The sequence below is a fragment of the Littorina saxatilis genome, unplaced genomic scaffold (assembly GCF_037325665.1).
Source record: "Littorina saxatilis isolate snail1 unplaced genomic scaffold, US_GU_Lsax_2.0 scaffold_1184, whole genome shotgun sequence".
Lineage (NCBI taxonomy): Eukaryota > Metazoa > Mollusca > Gastropoda > Littorinimorpha > Littorinidae > Littorina > Littorina saxatilis.
Window position 1 is genome coordinate 924 of NW_027129136.1, and position 22,532 is coordinate 23,455.

The window sequence follows — 22,532 nt, forward strand, 5'->3', positions numbered from 1 at the left end:
AGACTGCTGTACACATGTTGATCATTACACAGACTGTTGTACACATATTTGAAGGTTATCAACAGACGGGAGGGGATATATATAGAATAAAGAAGATTCGGTAGGATGATGACGACGACAGCTTCTGTGACAATAATACTGTTGTCTTAAGAGATCAGGTTAACGTCAATGCTAATTGCATCAAAGAAGGGCTCGTCGTCCTTATGACAAAATTCGAGACGACCATTGAGAGTCAAACCAATGTTTTTGTTAACTGCGAATTATACTCTTATAGCCACATAACAATCGATGCAAAGGGCGACAAAGCATTTGATCGACTTAATGGTTTTGCCAATTTTGTATGACCGATTTAACTGTGTTGCTATTTTTATACTCTTGTTTACTGATCTGTTGAGTAACATCAACAAATAGAAATAGATGTTTTGCCAGTATTACTAGAACAGATTTGCACTGTCCTAGCTAAGTGGTAGAACATAGGTATATGATCTTACCTATAACCATAATGTATTTCTCGGTAGAAATATATGAAGGTGGCTGGGGGGAAATAGTGATCGGAGGGAGGGCGTGTTGGGTTCAGTACGTTCTTGAGAAATGTCATTTTGAGCTGTTTCGGGGATCACGTACGGGAAGTTAACACAGCAAGAAAAGGAAGCCCAAAGCACATAGAGAAAGGGCTCGAGAGACAGCGAGACAGACAGACACACACACACACACTGACACACATACACACGCGCACACACACACACACACAAACACACACACACAAACACACATACACACGCGCACACACACACACACACACACACACACACACACACAAACACACACACACATACACACGCACACACACACACACACACACTGACACAAACACACACACACACACACACACACACACACACACAAACACACACACACAGAAACACATACACACGCGCGCACACACACACACACACACACATTCACACACACACACACACACACACACACACACACACACACACACACACACACACACACACAAACACACACACACACACACACACACACACACACACTGACACACATACACACACAAACGTAATGCAATTTATTTAAACTACGCAATATTTTGTACAGCTGTAATTTTGCCTATTGACCGACTTTTGGTTTGTCATTGTTTTCAAAATAGTGTTAATTTCCTGCTTTATCACCAGGGCCACTGTAATGATAAGTTGATCAAGGTCACCAGCACACAGTCTCTGCGTCACTCCTAATTAACCTGGCAGGCAACATGTTTGTTTCCGTTATCTGTGCTCCTGGACACATTAGTTTTATTCCACGTTAACAATGATTCTCTCTGTAATAATTATAACCTTGGAGAATCGTGATTTATAAATAAGTCAGTGACAAATCATAAAGGGGGGCACACACACACACACACACACACACACACACACACACACACACACGCGCGCGCGCGCGCGCATGCACTGACGCACACACATACACACGTGTGCACACAAGCACACAGCGACGATAAAGGAAGCCCAAAGCACAAAGAGAAAGGGCTACTGTGTTTTTTTTACTACCTATTGTATTCATGTTTTTATTACTTAGTTAGTGGAAGAATCTTTTGTAATGTATGTTTGATGGTGTATGCTTTTAATTAAGCGTTGTTGACTATGAATGTAGATGTAAATGCTTGTATAACTGTGTTTTAATTTTAAATGTGTCAAGCGCAAAGAGCATAATTGTAAAGTTATGATGTTGCGCTATATAAATGCTCATTTATTATTATTATTATTATTATTATTATTATTTAAGTTATTGAGACATCCCAGTGCACTAAGGGATTTATAGAGCAAATCGAGAAAATTCATTATTGAACGAAGCGCATAGCGCTGAGTTCAATAATTATTTTCGAGATTTGCTCTATAAATCCCTTAGTGCACTGGGATTGTTTCAATAACGATATTGTCAGTACCGCCATAGAAAAAAGAAGATTCCAAACGCACATTTTGCAATGCGCATTTGAATAGGCATAACTGTGTGGTCAGGTCGTGCACAGTAAAGATCTACTTTTGTGTGGGGTGTCTCAAGTGTGTCGTGCTTTCGTCACACGCATTTTAATTTCTGTTGGTAAATTCCAGTGTAGCGTTAATCTGAACAGTGATGATCTTTCAGAGAGACCTCATTTGAACTCGGAGAAAGGCTCTTCATTATTTGCGATTCGAAACCTCCAGTCGAGCTTCGACGGATTGACTATGCGGAGTGACTCCCCTTGAATTGACTCAAAGCGGGACTCGACGGTTCGCACATTTTCAAAACAAATGTGGCATATTTCTCGTGTTATATGTTCACTCATCGGGGAGTCTAATACTAAATATGAACGGTAAGAATGCTCTGAACCCTACACGTATTATATCCCCATCGTTTTTTCGTTCACATTTGCCCAACATGTTAATTTGCTGAGCGGGGTTAATGTCGTCTGCTAGGCTACCTGCCAACCTGGGCAATGGAACGACTGCAGTCTGCACTGAGTCTGTACGCATGAGGCAGGCTGCTAATAAATCTTATATATATGGTAAGAACGTTCTGAACCTTACACGTTTTCGATTACGATTGTTCTTGCTTTGAAATAATAATTCTGAAACCATTCATTTACTGAACTGATGTAGTCGTATTTCTGTGTTGTCTGCTACAGAGTCGATCGAGTCAGTCTTCCAAACTGGTCTAGCTGGTACGTTATCGGAATAACACTTGTGTTTTCTGTTAGCCGCTGGGAATTGTATACTAACTCATCATTTGGTAATGTGGATGATAAGCTACATGCCACTAACACGGCATATGAGAAGAATCTATGCAAGTCGGCGAAAATTAGATGAAACACAGCGGCTTCTATTTTTTTTAGATCACTGGCACTGGCACAGGCACATGCAATCTGTCAGAAAAAAACCCACTTCTGCTTTAATTGAGAAGCAGGGAATTTATGGTCATTTGGTATTGTGGAGAATATAAGCTACATGTCATTAATTAATTCTGAGGATGAGAGCACAGTCTTGCTTAGGCAAAGGGCGCAAGAATACGCTCTGTGGAAAAGTTAGCGCACTCCAAGAGTGCGCTAACAGTTTTAGCGCATCGCCACTGATTAGCCAATCAACTGGTTCACATCAGTCATGTGACACCAGTACTTACTGACAATTATTATTATTATTATTATTATTATTATTATTATTATTATTATAAATTTATTTGGGATATTACCCTTTTGATGTCGTGGTTTAAGTGGGTAATAGTTGCAGTGATGAACAATTAATAATAATTACAACTAAGATATCCAACGTAATGTAACATGAAGGTCCCTATCGCTCTTTGGGATTCAGACATGTGGAATTACCCAGTCATTATAACATTTTGCTCATTTAGTAATTTGGAAGAAAATTACCCGCCACCTTCAAGCGAATGTGTGCATTTCCCTCCGCGGGCCCCTCCGTCTGGAGCTCCCTGCCGCTTGAGCTTCGCCAGAGCCCCTCTCTTGACGCGTTCAAGAGTAGGTTGAAGACTCAGTTCTTCCCGTAGCTGGCTGCGACTTTCATGTTCGACGTGATGTGTTGTGCCCCAAAAGACATTCTTGTGCTGTGCTCTGTGAGAGGTGTTTTCTTTGTGCTTAAATTTATTATTTTGTTTGGACCTAGCTATTGATGTGCACATTGTTGTTAAACAGTTGTGTGTTGTATGTTTATCAAGGTTTGCTAGTGTGTGATAGGGTTCGTGTCCGTCTGTAGATGTTAGTTTCTTTGTTAGTCCTGTGTTGACAACTCTTCGACAAGCGCTTAGGACTGTACCCACGGAATACGCGCTATATAAGCTTCATATTGATGATTGATTGATTGAATGTCCATGCATATCCCATCAATTGAATGTTCAGACAGCCAGTAATTGATAACAACGGAAAATGTATGTCAGATGATTCTACTTTTTGTTTAATCTGTCACCTTCAAGAGAAGAACGACGACTGTCGTTGGCACAGTCCCTGACCAGTGCACATGCCCCGTTGTCCAGTACGTTCTGAGATCCCTCGTACAGCTCGTTGCTGACCATCATGCTCACGTTGGACCCCCGGTACAGGTCCCGCACTGGACATAAGCATTCAAATATCTCAAACACAAAACCACAACAGCGCACACAAAAACAAAAAAATCGACATAGAGAACCGTCGCAGCATATAACAGAAGCAGGACAGAGTATTACTTACCTGATTCTCGCTCAGGTTTGTTTTTTTCGTTCGAAGCGACTTAATTTTAGATGGATAAAATTATGTAAGGGGAATAAGGAGACACAAATATCAAAACAAATCATTTTGTCAAACTCGTAAAAAACAATTGTTTTAAATGGAAGAAGAAAATGTCTTGACACACAAGAGAAAAGAGGTAAGAGCAATAGGAGTGGGAAGGGGGGGGGGGGTTAAATGGTGAAAACTAGAGGTGCGATGCTGAGATAGCTAGGGCTTACCTGTGATTCTTGGTTGCCTGAAAAGGATGCATATTATTTTGTGTTTACTTGATACTGGTCATTATTCAAATCATTTACTATTATCCTTAATCTAAACAACGAAGTGACTGTGGGGAGATGAACAAAGTTAAACAAAATAAAAAAAGATATCTGTACTCACCGATACAAGAACAGCACAAGACGGTACGAATTTTTCTTCTTATGAAGCTTAGTAAATAGCCTACAACACTTACATTGTGTTAATAGCGCATATACAAACATAAAATGTAAAGAAAACTCTAAAGCAGGCCATGCCAAACAGAGCGATGGGAACTACAAGAGCTACAAAGATGATAACTACTACAACTGTATACAGGAACTGCCACTACAGCTATTCGTCATACAACGACGGCAAGAGCAACTACACATCGACACTAATCACCAACAATGCGACTACGACAACGACCACTGCTGCTACTACTACTACTACTACTACTACTACTACTACTACTACTACTACTACTACTACTACTTCCACAATGACAACAAAGACGACGATAGATACGGTTATTGCTAATGTTGTCTAAAAAAAAGAATTAATTCTACTACTGCTGCTGGTCCAATTGTTACCACGACAACAACAACCACCACTGGATCAACAACAAAAACAACAACCTCAATGACTACTACTATTACTACTACCACTACTACTACTACTACTACTATTACTACTATTACTGCTACTCCCACTACTACTGCTGCTACTTTTACTACTTTTACTACTACAATTAGCCCCGCCACCATCATCACATGTAAAGCACTAATGACTGACTCAAATGGTTGCTCTACAATAGGTATGATTTTTTGTCATAAAGTTTTAAACACAATTTGTTAATGCAGAAATAAAAGTAAGACTTCTCACGCCTTGCCAAAAGGAAGGAAGAGGAAGGTTAACTCAGTTACCTGTGAGCAATTGCTGAAAAACACAGAGGAAGACAAGATCAGTTACATTGTAATCGCTCGCACGCACGGACGCACGCACGCACACACACACACACACACACACACACACACACACACACACACACACACGCGCGCGCGCGGGCACACACACACGCGCGCACACACATACATACACACACATATATAAACACACTCTGCTCATTTTGGTCTCTCTCTCTCTCTCTCTCTCTCTCTCTCTCTCTCTCTCTCTCTCTCTCTCTCTCACACACACACACACACACACACACACACTACCTTTCAGGTTGTACCGAAGTCGGCAGATGACAGTTAGGATCACCGAGACGAAAATGACAGCAGTCACCGACACACCAACAGCGACCTTGGCAGCGAATGAAAACCCGTCTGTATTGGAAATGTAATGCGTTGTCTCTTTTAGTTTTATATTACTTTGTTTTATTTCAACTTCACTATCTTAACGTCATCCGATAATAATTGCCATATGTATGGATTAAACATCAGATTTCCTTGCTTTACGCCATGTGACGTGAGAGGCCGACTAAAACTCATACTGAGACTGCAAAACTGCGCAAGTTTGTGTGCGTACATTGAATTGCAACAACAAAAATAAAACGAAAGGAATTCTTACTAAAATGGATCGATACATAAAAGATTCTTGTATTTTTACCCGAAATATGATTATGACAGTCGGCACAGATCTCGAGAGTCATTGTTCACATCGACCGCTAGCTAAACTATATTTATGTAAACTATGCGATGCTTGTTGTTTCTGACCATTCATGGTCCGTAACTAGAAATGTTTCAGCGACCACAATTTATGGGGAAAATGTTGTCAGTAGGTCTGAGCGTGTACTACCATGCACGCCAGCTTCTGTGTAGACAAAAAGGCACAGCTATAGCATTGCTCTTGAAGCCACATGTTTATTAGAGGATAATCGTGATGATGATGATGATGATGATGATGATGATGATGATGATGAGGGTAGTAGTAGTAGTAGTAGTAGTAGTAGTAGTAGTAGTAGTAGTAGTAGTAGTAGTAGTAGTAATAATAATAATAATAATAATAATAAAGATAGCTTATATAGCGCCGCTTCACAAATTTAACTATGCTCTTAGCGCTGTACATCGAGATATAACAATTTCAATAATATAAATACAAAGATGATATTATAATAATACACATTTACAAATATCACTCACGTGCATACATCCTCGTGCACACCACGCGCATACACACTCCCACTCATTAACAAGTGCTTCCATTCCATTTAGTAGTAGTAGTAGAAGAGATAGTAATATTAGTGGCAGTATCTTATGAGTTTAAATACTGCAGTTCCACTGGTTGTGTTATGACTTTAATTATTTTCGTGCAAAAGAAAAAAACTTACCTTTCGGGTGTTTGAAATTAGTGACAAACGTGTCAACGGCATGACTTTGGGTAACAGTATCGTCAACAGGTGTGCGTTCATCACCACTTGTAGGGGTGCTGCCAGTTTCAGGTTCTGTTGAATGCCAATCTTTTGAGGGGAATGACCAGCTTTTTGCTGTTTAAGGGTGAGCAAGTAAACGCAAAAAGACAAAAAAATAAGACATAAAATGAACTCCCAGATCACACATAAAAGGTTAAAACATGATGTATGTCAAAAAGTGGAACTCCAATATATACAATTCTGGAAAGGTCAAATATGAAGTTCACCAAAGTTAAATTTTTTGTTATCAAAGAATAGTAACAAATTATAAAACGGAATCATATATGTTATGCATAAAACAAAGAAAATATAAACAGTCGTTGTGTAAACTAAAAATAAGTGCCCACGACCTGACAATTTAAACTGGTAAATACAGCAATACACCTAGGGAAAATAGATTATGTAAAACATGTGGAGTAATAGAAGATGAAATACATTTTATAGATAATTGCATAGAAAACAACCAATTACAAAAATCTTTCATGAGTGAAATTTTATCGACCTATAAATTCATATGATGTACCAAGTCAACTTTTTCAAGTACACAATGTACAAACTAAATTGGGAGAATTTGTATATAATTACTTCCGAAAAAAGAAACAATGTAATCATTTGGTTATTTATCTTCCCGTGTCTTATAAACACTACGTTTCCTGACAATAAAGTTTATTCGTATTCGTATTCGTATTCATCCTGAACCCTTTGACTTTCACCCCACTAGTCTCATCGTACAATCAGTCCGAGGCTCTGTAAAGTCATTATTACCTTCTATCAGAATCTGCATGCTGTGTTGTTCCATCGCCGAAGATGGTGTGGCGGACCATGTCCAGGTACCGCTGTTTACCTGTTCACCTGAAAGCTCCAGACGATACAGATCAGACCCTTCTGCGGGACACGTGCATTTTTCCATACATTTTACCTTTGCCGGCATGATGAGACAGTGATGTTTTGCATGACCGTTCACCTCTTTGCCAACAGAGTAAGCAAGATTGTCTGACGAGGCGTTGCATGATGAGTGAGCTCTGAACTCCACAACAATCGTGTGTCTTCCGTCTGATGTCAAGCGTGAGCTGTCATTCAGCTTTGGGAACTCAAAGCGACCTGTTGTGAACAATGATAAAAAGACTAGAAATATGGACCATCTTTGTTCTCAAAAAACAATGATGCAAGAGAGCTCAAAAACAAAGTCATTCACCACATTCACCTTTGGATAACTTGATGGGATACACACACCACAAAACAGTCTTTTACACTTAATGTTTTTTGTGCATTTGGCAGATTATGCTCATAAGGGGACGCTTAAGTTTTACGGAATACCTTCTTGCATAACGAGGATACAGGATTCCTATATTTGACATGCACCCAAACATGCCACAAAACCACATAAACAGCAAAATAAGAAAGAAACAAAAGAAAAGAAAACTTTATTTTTCTGCTCTGCAACGTATTTTTTCTGTTGAAACTTTCTAGCTGATAAATCATCATCCTCCGCTACCACCACCACGTTCTCCTCCTTCTTCTTCCCTTTTTCGCAGTTTGTAAACATATGTTGTTTTTAAAAACAGTTGACGCACCTTAGCAGACACGAATGAGGAGAAAATAGAGGAGGGGGAGGGAGTTATGCCAGAAGGTGTTAACCAGCATCCTGATTTAATTGATAAAGTAAGGTTTCAACCCCTCCTAAGAGTGAGTTTCTTAATTATATACTCACACTGTTTGGAGCACAGCAAAGACATCAGCAAATTAGCAAGTATGGCGAATTTCCAGTCAACGCACAACATTTTGTTGATTATACGTTTTAGCAGAAGAATCAGCGTCCATGTGTTGACAAAGGAGTGACAACACTAAGAAACAAATCGCCTGGTGTTAAATATGTTGCTGGGGTGAGAAAAGAGGGAGGTGGTTAGGACTTTAAAGGGAAATGACAATATACACGCGCTTTGGGTCTTGACTTGTTTTAAAACTACGATAGTTTCGGATGCTTGCACACACTTTGTATCGTGATAATGAGCCATCATTTTATTTTTGAGATAATTTATTGTGAAGTAAAACAGTGTCTTTGTTCTTGTTTGCGCTATCTTTAGATACAGGGAAAACATTACTGCTCGAGTTTCCCATTTGGAAGACATTGTATGAGTCTATCTGTCAATGACCCAGTTAAATTTGTTAACACAAAAATCGGACATATATATAAACGAGGCATAGAAGAGGTACATAATCAATTTAGGCTTTTACTCATGCATACAAAACGTTCTGCCTTTTAGCTAAGTTTTAAGAAATGATTTTGTTTAAATGTCACGAGGAGGTAAAACGAGAAAATGTTCTCCATGCACATCTCTGTCATTCTGTTGCATAATGCTCCAACTTGTTAAAGTTTTTGCAAAAATTGAGATTTCGCCTTGAATACGGGCTGTACTGCAAGTGATTTCGTTTGGTTACCATAGAATACTTGTTTATTCGATCATCTTTCGGGTGTGTTTTTTCCTAGTTTTGAACATTATTTTCTACTTCTGAACCTTTCAAAACCAATAGGGTCAATAAACCGATCATTTACACTTGAGTATGGTTTGACAACGTTATATTTCTCACCACCAAAATGTGTCATCTGTATAGCAGGAGTCAGACCAAGAAGATTTTTTTGACAAAATAATGCATGACTAACAATTAAGCTCCCGTTCTAATTATGTATAGTTATGGGGAGAATCGGTTCACTGTACAAACACACACACAAAATAGTATAGCCAAATCCAGTACAGTAGCTTAGTGTTCCAAGATTGATACACGAAGTTAATGCTATATATTTTGATGTAGGTTGAACAAACACTCACTCCAATTTACCGAAGGGTTTCTCGAAATAAGCAGGCAGTGAGATATATGTTAGGATTTGGATTTGATTGATCCTACTATTTTAAACTTACTTGTCAATTACTTGTCCTTGACTGAATTAACGAATGTTAGGCTTGATTGTGTCATTTCCTTGTAATTGGCTGTTCTACATGTTGTTAAACCGTGGACAAGCCCAGTCTGATATATCACCCTCGTTACATCCCTCACTCTCTCTCTTATCTCTCTCTCTCTCCCTTATCTCTCTCTCTCTCTCTCTCTCTCTCTCTCTCTCTCTCCCTCCCTCTCACTCACTCTCACTCTTTCTCTTTCTCTCTCTCTCTTTTTTTTTTATATTTTTTTTTTTACACTCAAACATACACAGACAGAGAGAAATAATAGATACGAAACGTGAAAGCGTCTTGAGAAATGTGAAATACACATCTTAAGTTTAGCTAGACATACAATGCTCTTTATACGGTTAACAAGGAATGGAAAATGAAGCAGCCTTCCGCAACATACGGCAGCCTGTCAGTGTAAACACAAACATCACAAAGATGTGTCGAAATACAGGAGCGTCGAATCTCTGAGAGGATTATGTGATGCTGATAGCAAGTACTTCATTTTTGTTATTAAATCACACTCACGGAATAAAATAACTTAACATTGTTTAAAATTTAATATCTCAAAATCGGAAAAAGTTACAGGAGTGATTTTTGTACCAACGTAAAGCTTGTTCAATTGCTCATTATGGGCAAAAACCCGGAATAGTCTGGCTTGTTCCGTTTTTTTGCAATTTGAGCTCAAAGACGCATGGTGTCATTTTGGAGTTTACAAACTTAGCACTGTGTGTTTGACAGCGCTGTGCGGCGTGCACTGGTTGATCGCAGCCGCAATTAAATTACACAGGAGCAGTGAAGGTTAGCCTCAATATGTTTATTAACCAAACAAATTTCATTGTGAAGTCGAAATTCGATCAACCCTAATGAAGCGGTCTTGCTGAGGATTGGTGACACGGGGGGATCTCGAACGTTACCGTTGTTTTGCTGGTACCTTCTTCGCCACAAGGCAACTGATTGCCTGGTCACTCCGAATCTCCTAGCAACATCAGTATAAGTCATCCCTCCTCTCAACATCCCTATTGCGACGAGTCTATCGTTCACACACGTTCGTGGCATGGTGAAAGAGAAAGACAGAGTGGACAGTTTTGCCGGGCAAAGAGAAAGAAACATTTTAGTGAGTTGTTCTCACTCACAAACAAACGGACAAACCAAAGGCAGTACTTTCATGCAATATTCGTGGATCAGCAGCAGACCTTTTGCAGGTTTCAAGTACGGGTAGACGTGCCCCGAGAGTCAAAGAGTGCAGGCCTACCTGTTTACAGCACACACAGCGTGCACTGGCTGTCGGCAGCGTCGGCAAGCTTAGGCGTCAGTCTAGTAAACTCCAAAATGACACCATGCGTTTTTGAGGACCAATTGTGAAAAAACTAAGCAACCGAGAACATTCCGGTTTTTTCCTCTTCTCAGGAATTGATGGTTCTATGATCGTACCACCCCGCTCCCCTGCAACTTTTTCCGATTTTGAGATATTAAATCTTAAAACATGTTAAGTTATTTTATTCCGTGAGTATAGAAATAGACGAAAAGACGAACATTCTGAAACATTGTGAATGTGCCCATTGTCACGCTTTGGAAGAATAAAACATACATCTAGTATCACGCTAATTGCCAAAGATCTCCTTCTACAGATACTCTTCATTTCTTTTATTTCTGTCATATACAGAACAAACTATAATTCAACTGAATACATCGTATGTTACGTGCACAGGGCAACGGGTGGGGTCGTCGAAGACACAGTCGTTTGCTTATAAGATGTTGCTCTCGGACTCTCAACCCAGCTCTCAGATGTATTTATCAACAGCGGTGCCATTTAGGAAGCGAGTAATTCAGAATAAACTGAACTTTGGGAGAGTTACAGCCATTTGAGAGAGAGAGAGAGAGAGAGAGAGAGAGAGAGAGAGAGAGAGACACAGAGAGACAGAGAGAGAGAGACAGAGAGAGACAGAGAGAGAGGTAGAGAGTTTGTGTGTGTGTGTGTGTGTGTGCGTGTGTGTGTGTGTGTGTGTGTGTGTGTGTGTGTGTGTGTGTGTGTGTGTGTGTGTATGTGTGTGAGTGTGTCAGTGAGTCAGTGTGTGTGTGTGTACGTGTGCCGCGTGTGTATGTGTATGTGTATGTGTGTGTTTGTGTATGTGTGTGTATGTATGTTTGTGTGGGTAGTAGGTTGTGTGTCAGTGTGTGTGCCGTGTGTGTGTGTGTGTATGTGTTTCAGTGTGTGTGTGTGTCTGTAAGTTTGTGTGGGTTGTGTGTGTGTGTATGTGAGTGTGGGTATGTGTGTGTGTGTGTGTGTGTGTGTGTGTGTGTGCACTGTGTGTTTGTGTGTGTGTGCGTGTGTGTGTGTGTGAGACAGAGAGAGAGAGAGAGAGAGAGAGAGAGAGGGGGGGGGCTGAAACGAATAAATCTGATATTGTGATTTACTATGCAAAAAGAAGTGTTGTAATCTCAGTGTGAATATAATATAAACCTCTGCATATAGGTTGAGATGGTTTTTGTGGGTTTTTTCTCAACTTTTCAACAGGAATTGGTAAATATCTGATATTCATTATAGAAATAGCACCAAAACCACATTTAATGACAATACTGCCCTGGTTCTCTAGGTCAAAGGATTTTGAGAATGACGATGGTGCACGGACTGTCTGGTTCAGAATGCAGTTTCAGTGAAGTGCACCAGTCCAGGTTACTTCCAGCAAAATTAGAAGAGATCGATTCGCTGGTGTATTCGGAAGTGCGCGCATGGGAAGCAAGGCAGTGAGAAACAGACAGACGGAGACAGACAGACAAATACGGAGAGACTCGGGCTGTCCCGCAATCGATGTTCCACATTGCAGATAAGTCCCACATGTTGCGAGCGTTACATTTGCAGCCAGCCTGTCTTGTGCTGTGTGAGACTCAGTGAGAATGTCACCCCAAGGTCAGATACCGGCCAATGGAAAAGCAGACTGCATTTGAAACTGAGGTAAACAGACTATTTACGGGAAACTCCACTGCGCAGTTATCAGAGGGCGGACATTACTACTGCATGCAGGATCTACGCTTCCTTGCTTTGCAGCTAAAATTACAGAAGACACCCAAGAGCATATCTGCAGCCTCTTGCTTTTGACTGAATAGTATATTTCACTCATCAAACGGATGCAGTATGTGAGCCCTGAGCGAACAAGATTTCTCAACCAGAATGCCGCAACACAAGAGAGCACCGTCAATCGGTATTTCCCTCTCTCTCTCTGAGTCTCTCTCTCTCTCTCTCTCTCTCTCCCGCTTAGTCGCTCGCTCAGCGTGCAGATGTGGTTTTGGTGAGGAGCCTGTTGTGATTTCTGTTGTGTGAAGTTGTATGAATGACCGTTTGGTTACGTAGTTACTCATTCGAATGCTAACCTTTCGCTCTCGTAATATATAATGTGAATAACGATTATGAATTATCACGCTAGCATGCAGAATAATAAAAAGTGTTATGAATTAAAACATAAATCAAACTTGACTAAGTGTAAAAAGGGTTGGTTTTCGTAAGAAAGGTAAGACAATTTTCAGTAATCTTATCTATGCAGTTTAAGTCTTCCAGTAAAACTGTTTCAAAGCTTTTGGTTGCTTGGTGAGCCTGAAAAAAAACACTCAAGCTCAGACAGGTACATTCAAAAGTTATAGCAAATTTGTTTATTGTATTCGTGTGTTTTACGTACAAGCGCAGTATTGTATTTTTTCGGAAACAAATATGTTAGTGTTTAATGCTGTGTTTCGGCTGATGTGCCAGTTTCATTTTGCAGGCATTCCATGTTCCAACTCCTGCGCACTGAAAAGGTGTAGGAATCGCCGCTTGATCATCATATGCATCATTTTTCAGCTGCCAACCACTTTCGGTGAATATGCTTTGTGTGCTTGCAGGGGTATCTTTCTTGGTACGCGCAGAGTCGGTCATTTCTTTAGCATGGGCAGTCCGGAGATCATGGATCGATAAGCTGGCAAACTCCTGGAATGGTATTGCTTCTGGCTGTTAACTTTTTATAATGTTGAACGATTGATTTCAAACACGACCCGAACTAAATCAAATTTCAATCACTGTTTTGCTTTGGGCTTTCAAATGTCAGTCAATCCCTGTTTGGTTTAGTGCTTTAGAAATAACTTATCTTAATGTATCGCAACACATATATTGGTTATTCTTTAGAGCTTGGTACCATTTTGTGACATGAATTTTCAGTCCTTTAAATGATTATAACGTATATTAAATGGCAACTATAATGTATTCTCTTCACGTTTTACATTTAAATACTCCAGTTAGATAATGATACAAACATGCAACAAAAAACTTAGTACATATTTTTGTCTTTTCTTTTTTTTATTATTGCTAGTGTTCAAATACATGTCACAACCTTTGTTTTCCATGTTACGAAGTTGACGTACTTTAAAACCCGGGTAATTTACTGAACGTAGACAAGCAAAATGTGTAAGTCTTTCTGAGTTTTTCTCTGCAGGCTAAGCCGGAACTTATATGGATCGAGTGTTGTGTTTATTATTGAAATCAATTTGTGTTCTTAAAATGGCTCAGTTAAGTAACGAAATGTCAACTTTATCACATGGTTTCAAATGGTACAAAGCCCAGGAGAATAACCTATAATTATGTTGCTGTTGTAGTGGAGTTTTGGTGTAACTCGATTCTTGACGATTTTGATGTGTTTGTGACTAAGTAAATAATTCTCCACGAGAAATACTATCTAAAAAAACGATTAACAATACATGATTAAACATTCTTTTATCTCTCTATCTATACTAGGTACAAATATAAACACTATTTCATAATGAAAATATTCTGTTTTGGCCTTCTAAAGAAAGGTCTAAAACGAGTTGGGCAAAAATTCCATGACGACGTCGATATTTGGATTTTTACCACTGCCTTAGTTATCCAACTCACTGCCATGTTAACATGAGCCGATTGCAGTGACTTGTTCCAGTCAATGTTAAAAAATTTCCTTATACTCGATTTTTGGTTTTTTTCCAAGTTTGACTTTAATTCATTAGTTTGTATATCTGTTTATTTCCATTATTTCCTGAAGGGGTGCATTTTGTTGGATTTTTGTTACAGGAAAGTACACGCTGTGCAAAGCTGGGGCTGTATCAGAGGACATGGCAGCAGTAACTTGCACATATCCACTGAATCTCAACCAGACAAAGAGAAGCTTCTGTGTCATCCATTATGAAGGCAGCGAAAAACGAACAGGTTAATAAAAATCGTTCTGAAGAGCTTGTGGCATTTATTTTTAGTCCGTTTAATCTTTATTATGCGTATAACATGGCAAATTAAAACTGAATAAACTCTCTTCATTTAGTCTATTAATATTCCAGTAAATAATGGTAGGAATAGTTTTTTTTTTAAATTGGATCAATTTTGTATCCTGTTATATTTTGTTTCTGATATGTTAAGTCCATGCCACGTCTATTTTTTCATGTTACGTCAGTTAAGAAAAGTACGAACCGTAGACGATCAATATGTGCCTGTATTTTAAATCATTTCTCTAGAAGCAAAGGAAATATTTAGGAATGCCATTTTATTAGTCAAATCAACGTATATCATCAAACTGTCATGTTAAAAACTAAAATATTCATTTTGTATGACGGAATTCATAGAACACCATCTCTGTACAACAGCTCAACAACGCTAACCTTAAACTTGTCGTCTTGAGACACATGTAGTCAATACTCTCATGGCTTTGTGTTCTGATCTTGAGCTGCTGGGCCAGGGGAGATAATTTGATTTTGAAAAATTAAAGACATATGGCTTTGCTATGATTCACCTAATAATGCTTAATTTTGATAGTGTTGTTTGTTTTTTGTAATTAAAACAGATTAACCATCAATAGCTAATGTGAATATAAACACAATAAAGAACAATTATGAACATAATAACCATGGCAACAATAATGTCAACATAACAACCATAAACAACAGTTGTGAATATTATAATCATAAACAGCTAATGTAAATATAATAATCATAAACTACAAGTGTGAACATAATACCCACACAAAAAGAATATGTACATGACAACTATTAATATGAATGTGAACATGACAACTATTAATATGAATGTGAACATGACAACTATTAATATGAATGTGAACATGACAACTATTAATATGAATGTGAACATGACAACTATTAATATGAATGTGAACATGACAACTATTAATATGAATGTGAACATGACAACCTTTAACAACTTATATCATGACAACCATCAACACAAATTTGAAATAAAATCATGAACTTCAACTATGAAGGTCATAACATTTACAAAAAATGTTAACATAACCATTGACAACACCTGTGAAAGCAATACCATTTACAGCTAATGTGAACATAATAACCATAAACAACTTATGTGAACATAATAACCAAAAACAAATAATGTGAACATAATAACAATGAACAACAAATTGAACAAATGAACAAAATGCATGACTCTTAACAAGTTGTGTGAACATCATGACCCAAATCAACTACATGTATTGTGAATATAATAGCCTTAAACGATGAGAAGAAGATCAACAATGGGAAAATTAAAAACAAATATCAACCCATTACAATGCGCACATGATGACTCATTTAGTCTTGCATTCTGTCAATCTATTTTCCTTTTTTTCTGCGTGTTTGTATCCACAGATGTTGTCACTGCCTGCTCATGGGAAGGCGCAGAACTTCTTTGTGTTTTTGAGGAAGGATTTCATTTTCGCCACCACACCGTCAGTGATGAATTCACAGTGGAACTACCCATACAGAAAGGAACTGGGGAATTTTCCTGCGATACAATTCCTCCGGACATAGGCGTCACTGTTGAGAAGTGCACGTTGTCTTCAACAGGTTTGTTTGGGGCAAAAGGCACAAGTTATTTGGACTGATAATATTTGCAACATGTACTGTGCATTTTCATGCAACGACCATTACAACTGCTTAGTCTTTTCATGTTTCATACATGATGATGATGATGACAGATTTGCACTGACCCATTGAGGTTTTTTTCCCTCGTCTTAAATTAAATATTGAAAACATTACTTTCAAAAAGTCATTTTGTCGTCGTCCTTGAATTTTGGCGTAAATTGACTCTCGGCGAACGAAACATGGTTAACCATAACTTTAACTCTCTATCCATACCATGAACAAATATAAACACTATTTCATAATAAAAAGAATCAGTTTTGGCCTTCTGCTGAAAAGCTGTCGAAAACGTTATACGCCAAAATTCCATGACGACGTCGATTTTAAATCTATAATTGAATATCGATAACGTTAGTTTTAGAAAATCGAATTCTAATCAGGAATACACGTTCAAAATAAATTAAATTAAATGTTTCTCCAAAGTATCAGGGTAGTAATCTATTTTATGATTCAATTTTGATTTTTTGTTTCAGTGCGGCTGGAATCCTAATTTCGCACTCGCTGAGACCCAGTGCCCAAAGGACTCCCGCGTGACAGCAAAAGGGCACCTTAATCTAGAGTTGCCAGTCGTGAGTCTGATTGCATTGACCGCAGGTCAGTTACTTTATAAGAAAGTTCCTACCTGAAGTCAACGCATTCAAGACCGACAACTCTCCATTGAGACACCTCTTGCTGTCACAATAAACGGAGGCTCCAGTTAGCACTAGGCCGCCGCCTACCTGTTTCACGTCGATGTGGCCATGTGACATAATTAAGGTGGGCATTTTGGTCACTCATGTTATTTTGGACATCGATGTGAAACAGATCAGGTCTCAGCCAGCACACAACCAGAACTCCAGAAGTATTAAGATGTCCGGAGTTTATGTTTTAGAATGGTTAGTATCTCCAATTTTGTTTGGCAATGAAAAATGTGTTTACTTTAAGCCGAAACGACATTTTCGTCAATGATTTTGAATATTTTGTTCAAAAGGTGGAGTGGTTGGAAGTACTTTGCAAAGAAACAGAAAAAGGAAGATAACATAGTGGGCAAAGAAGCAAACAACTCTCCCTACCTACTGCCCTAACTCAATAATGGTTGTTATGCTTATCCCTCATATTTTCAGGCCATTCAAGAAATGTCTAAGCTGCGAATGACATCAACATTAACAACTACTTCAGATGAACACATAAATTGACAAACAAACAAAAAAAGAGAAAAAGGAAAAACGCACACAAAAAGGAAAACAAATATAAAAAGAAGCGGGAAATAAAAAGCACACACACACACACACACACACACACACACACACACACACACACACACACACACACACACACACACACACACACACACACACACACACACCTATAGCTAAAAGGCCTCTGTCCTTCTGCCACAAGTGCAGGTGGCTGTTTACATCAAAACACGCATGCACCTGGAGAGCGCGACTGTTCGTGCTGCCACCTTTTCACTTCGAGGAAACAACCCGAATTTTGCAGCAACGTGATAGTAAAATAATGGAAATGAAAAGAATAAAATTGTTGTCTAGTGTATCTCTTGTCATCAACACACCTGACGTAACATAAGTAACTGTACGGTATAGTCGACTGGTTGACGAGACGGCTGGTGCAGGGGAAGTAACTCACAGGTGGCATGCTTTATGGGCATTTCGTAGACTTTCTTATGTCTTTGTGCATACATATAATTAAATACGACAACCACCACCAACCCACCCCCCACCCGAACACACACTCACACGTGTGTTAATGTCATTGAGCTAAACCTTCATTAAACGTTTTACATTTACAGACTCAGGAGTTGATGAGAATGTCTCTACAAATACAACAGTCAACCCAATTCCCAGGGCAGCGAGACCTGCACAAGACAGCGACAAATGTAAGTAATATAATCATTATTTGATCAGTTAGCAAGAGATTAATTTAAAACCTCCATGCTCACCCTCACCTATTAGATTACTTCCTTGATGCACTTCACACCCTCAACGCTGAGATAATTAAGACAGAATGTCACCCCTCTTGATACTGGAAACAATGAATATTCATCTTCCCATGCAACGGCTACTCCTTTTGCCGGGATTCTTTTTAAAGAGTTAGTAAAAGGCTGCATTTCTTGTCATTCCAGGTGGATGCGTTACATCGAAAGGACTCCTTGCAGCAAGCGTTGTGCTCAGTACTACTATCGTTGTGCTGAGCATACTTCTGGTTGCGCTTTACGTTCACTATAAGCGTTTCAGGTAGGTTTCACAGCAGATCATAGCACACCCTAAGCGCTTGCAGCACTCACAACTGTTGGGTTTTTTGCAATGTGTCACATGTGTAAATCGTGTCAGATTGTATCCCGTTGACACTGAAACACAGTGAATGCAGCAAGCCTTTGTCAAAAGCAAACGCAATGACGAAACGTGTCTATTTCTGGTGGCGCTCACATGGTCTTGAACAGGTTTGAAATTGATGAAAAGTAGATGTTTGATTGCATTGTTATTCACTGAGTTTGTTGTTATTGTTGCCGGTCTTATTGTTGTTGTTGTTCTTCTTCTTCTTCGTCACCTTCTTTTTTCTTTTTCTTTTCTTATTCTTGGATGGCCATGTATTGCCAATTGGCAGTAAAAAGGGGCGATAACTCTTGGGTTATCTTCTTCTTGTTGTGAGAAACAAATTCAGTAAAGCACACCAGGAGCAAGCTTGTAGGAGATGAAGTTTGGATCCAGGATTTCCTTAGAACCAGTAAAGTTGTTATTGCATGAAGTTGGAGTAAATATTACAGATGCCAAATTTGAGAAATAAGACGTCATGAGCAAACTAAAAGAAGGAATATCATTTAGCCAGAATGATACAATATTCACCGATTGTTTTCAACATGGAGGGCGGTGCCCAAATTGTCTCACCTGTGATTTGTAAATGGAATCCCTCAGGCAAATTGTCTCACCTGTGATTTGTAAATGGAATCCCGAAGGCCGTAGGCCTGAGGGATTCCATTTACAAATCACAGGTGAGACAATTTAGGCACAGCCCGACATGTTGAAAGCAGTAGGTCAATATTGTAATTGTAAATCTATCCATTCAAAGGATCTGACGACGATCTCTTTCCTGCTTTCATGCGATGGTAAACAGACAGAATTGGTTCTGTTCTGTTCACACACTACTTTCAGTCCACCTACCTGCAAGGGTCAAGTCCCAAGAAATATGTCTCTGTATTCCTATCGTATCACTCTCCTCCTGTTTTGTTTTCTTTCACATACATTTTCCCTTCTTTTTTGACGGGTTTCTGGACAGCAAACTCAAAACAAATTCTTTTCATCACAAAAGCGATCTTTGGAATTGACTGACGTAGTCCGAAAGAATTCATGCATCAACTTACGTCACGTATCCGACGTCATCACTTCGCATACCTTATGGTCTCGGTATTTCGTTGGTACTTCATATTTCCTACTTGTAAAATGACCCTCAAAGCTAACCGAGACTAGTTGAGGCTGTATCCATGCTGGCGACACGTGAAACACATGACTTGTATTGATACGCTTGCCAGGAAGTGTACATTGAGGCAGATCCATTTGGAGGTAAGACACGCTGATTGCCTGACCGCTGAGTGATTGCATTGACCAATCAAAATGTCGAATTAACAAAGAAGGATTTACAATGTATATTACACACTTGTAATTATTCAAATGCCGAGATTGAATGTCCTACTGTGTGCTTGAAGAATGGTCATAGGGTTTATAATCTCGTCACATAATAATCTTTCAGATCGTTCCATGGGCGCAGTATGGACAAGGAGTATGCTGTTAATTTGACTGAGAATTCGCCATGTGAACATTGTGCTGCTACAAACAACAGTTCGCCAAAACAGGAAAATCAGTCAAACGGACACATTAATTCCAGTATGGTTTGAGACGAATTTCAGTCAGGAAACACAATTGTTACAATTTTTATTCTGTTCAACTTTGCTGTACGTTGCTATTAATTTGTGCCACGCCGAGGCCCGACACGATTACTGCAACCATGTCCGGTTTTCCGCCACACTTTGACGGCTTCCCATCGTTCACGAACCTAGTTTTTATCACTTGTTTTGTGTAATTTACAGCAACAATGTCAATCAACAGTGAATCAAAAAAATTAGTTTTGACCTCGTCGTACTCGCGCCAAAACCATAATCAAAGATAGTCACAAGATAATGAAAAGTATGACATTAAACTTAAAATGTTCAGTTCTGGCTCGATTTCATTACTCGAGCCAAAATTAAAAATTAAACATTATTTTAAGAAGAAAAATGCAATTTTCAGTGATATTTCTGATGTTCTCATGAAACTGTTGAAGTGATATTTTTATTTGTCTGGTTTTGGTGTTAGTAAGCCGCCATACTCCCCGGTTCGGCAGGATCGAGCATACAGCTTCGCGCACGTGCATCTACCCCTTATTGAATTCTGATTTAAATCAGGAAATTTTGAAGAATAGAACCCGTTATATTGCTTGCCCTGTCGGCTGGTTGGAGATTGCTTTGCATGTGCACGCCGTAAAACTCGAACGTGTAACCTCCCAATCAGTCTCTGCGGCATGGATGGTCTGTCTTTATGTCTGTCTGCCTGTATATAGATATATTTATATGTATATATTTCATGTGTTTGCAGCCCTTTGTTGTTTCTTGCTTTTTTTTCTTCATTCTATCTTTTTATCTTTTGACTGTGCTCAGATCTGGCTGTCGAGAGAATAACTGCTAATGGGAATTTTTTGCAGCTAGTTGCATAATGAAGGAAATCATTTGAACAACCACTCACAATGCAAGGGGATGTGGAGAGCTGTACTCAGAGATGATTGACAAGAACACATTGGGGGGGGGGGGGGGTCCTTTATCTACCTCATATTTATCTGATAATATGTTGTGTGTTTCTGTCATGTGAGAATGAGAGAGAAAGATGTGTGTGTGTGCGTGTGTGTGTGTGTGTGTGTGTGTATGTGTGTGTGTGTGTGTGTGTGTGTGTGTGTGTGTGTGTGTGAGAGAGAGAGAGAGTTTTAATTTTAGATTTTACCTGTGTGCTTGTTTGTAAATACTGTAAATATTGTAAATACTGTAAATATTGTAAATACTGTAAATACTGTAAATATTGTAAATATTTTAACAATTTTGAAAATAAATAAATGACCACTCAGCAAAATAATCGATCGACTTTGTGTGAGTGCTGTCTGCCTGTCCATCCATCTGCATGACTTACAAGCTTATCTGCAAATGACAACCGTTTGCATGTATAGACCTTTATTGACTTGAAAACAAAAGTTGCTTAGAGTTGCATCCTTCACATATATGCCAATTTTTCAATTTGATATTGAAGCTTTTGTCAAATCATTTTCTCGGGTACCCTCGCTTGAAAGACTGCCATGTAACACCTGTTACAAAAACCTTTAACTTTAAAATAGACTTTATTGACCCAAACAGATGCCTCCCGGGCATAAAAAATGTTGTATAAAACACAGGGATTGGAAACATTTACGTGTGAATTACAAGAAATGTACAGTATAAATCATGTGTCAGCCATGTTACTCCTACTGATTTTGTCTTCAACATTGCAGAGAATTACAAATAACATGCATTGCTTGTAGCGGAAAAACTGTTGCTGTCTTCATATCAATAAAGCAGGAGGAGTTGTCTTTCTTTGATCTCCCGCTGTCTGCAGCTGTTTGTTGCAGTGGAGAAGAGACGCCATATTCAGCGTATACTCGGCTGACAAGCAGTAACGTTAGATTGAGTGTTATC

General features: G+C 39.0%; 2 protein-coding genes across 5 annotated transcripts; one reads left to right on the forward strand and one right to left on the reverse strand.

Annotated features, from left to right (window-relative positions):
- Positions 1 to 3,897: 3,897 nt before the first annotated feature.
- On the reverse strand, positions 3,898 to 8,748 carry LOC138957416 (uncharacterized). The gene is made up of 7 exons (XM_070328531.1): positions 8,635 to 8,748; positions 7,689 to 8,024; positions 6,843 to 6,956; positions 5,731 to 5,838; positions 5,437 to 5,449; positions 4,495 to 4,511; positions 3,898 to 4,118 (listed from the first exon to the last, which is right to left on the reverse strand). The coding sequence occupies exons 1-7, from the start codon at positions 8,702 to 8,704 to the stop codon at positions 3,955 to 3,957; spliced, it is 822 nt and encodes a 273-aa protein (XP_070184632.1). The 5' UTR covers positions 8,705 to 8,748; the 3' UTR covers positions 3,898 to 3,954.
- Positions 8,749 to 12,839: 4,091 nt separating this feature from the next.
- On the forward strand, positions 12,840 to 21,939 carry LOC138957417 (uncharacterized). 4 transcript variants are annotated; one of them, XM_070328534.1, is made up of 7 exons: positions 12,841 to 13,068; positions 13,611 to 13,834; positions 14,937 to 15,071; positions 16,514 to 16,711; positions 18,576 to 18,662; positions 18,909 to 19,020; positions 20,531 to 21,939. In XM_070328534.1, exons 2-7 carry the CDS (start codon positions 13,723 to 13,725, stop codon positions 20,673 to 20,675), a joined length of 789 nt encoding a protein of 262 aa, XP_070184635.1. In that variant the 5' UTR covers positions 12,841 to 13,068; positions 13,611 to 13,722; the 3' UTR covers positions 20,676 to 21,939. The 4 variants fall into 4 exon arrangements, 3 of the variants coding, with proteins under 3 accessions (XP_070184636.1, XP_070184635.1, XP_070184634.1); XM_070328533.1 differs by having other exon boundaries at positions 13,624 to 13,834; XM_070328535.1 differs by lacking the exon at positions 18,909 to 19,020 and having other exon boundaries at positions 12,840 to 13,068; positions 13,624 to 13,834.
- Positions 21,940 to 22,532: the final 593 nt, after the last annotated feature.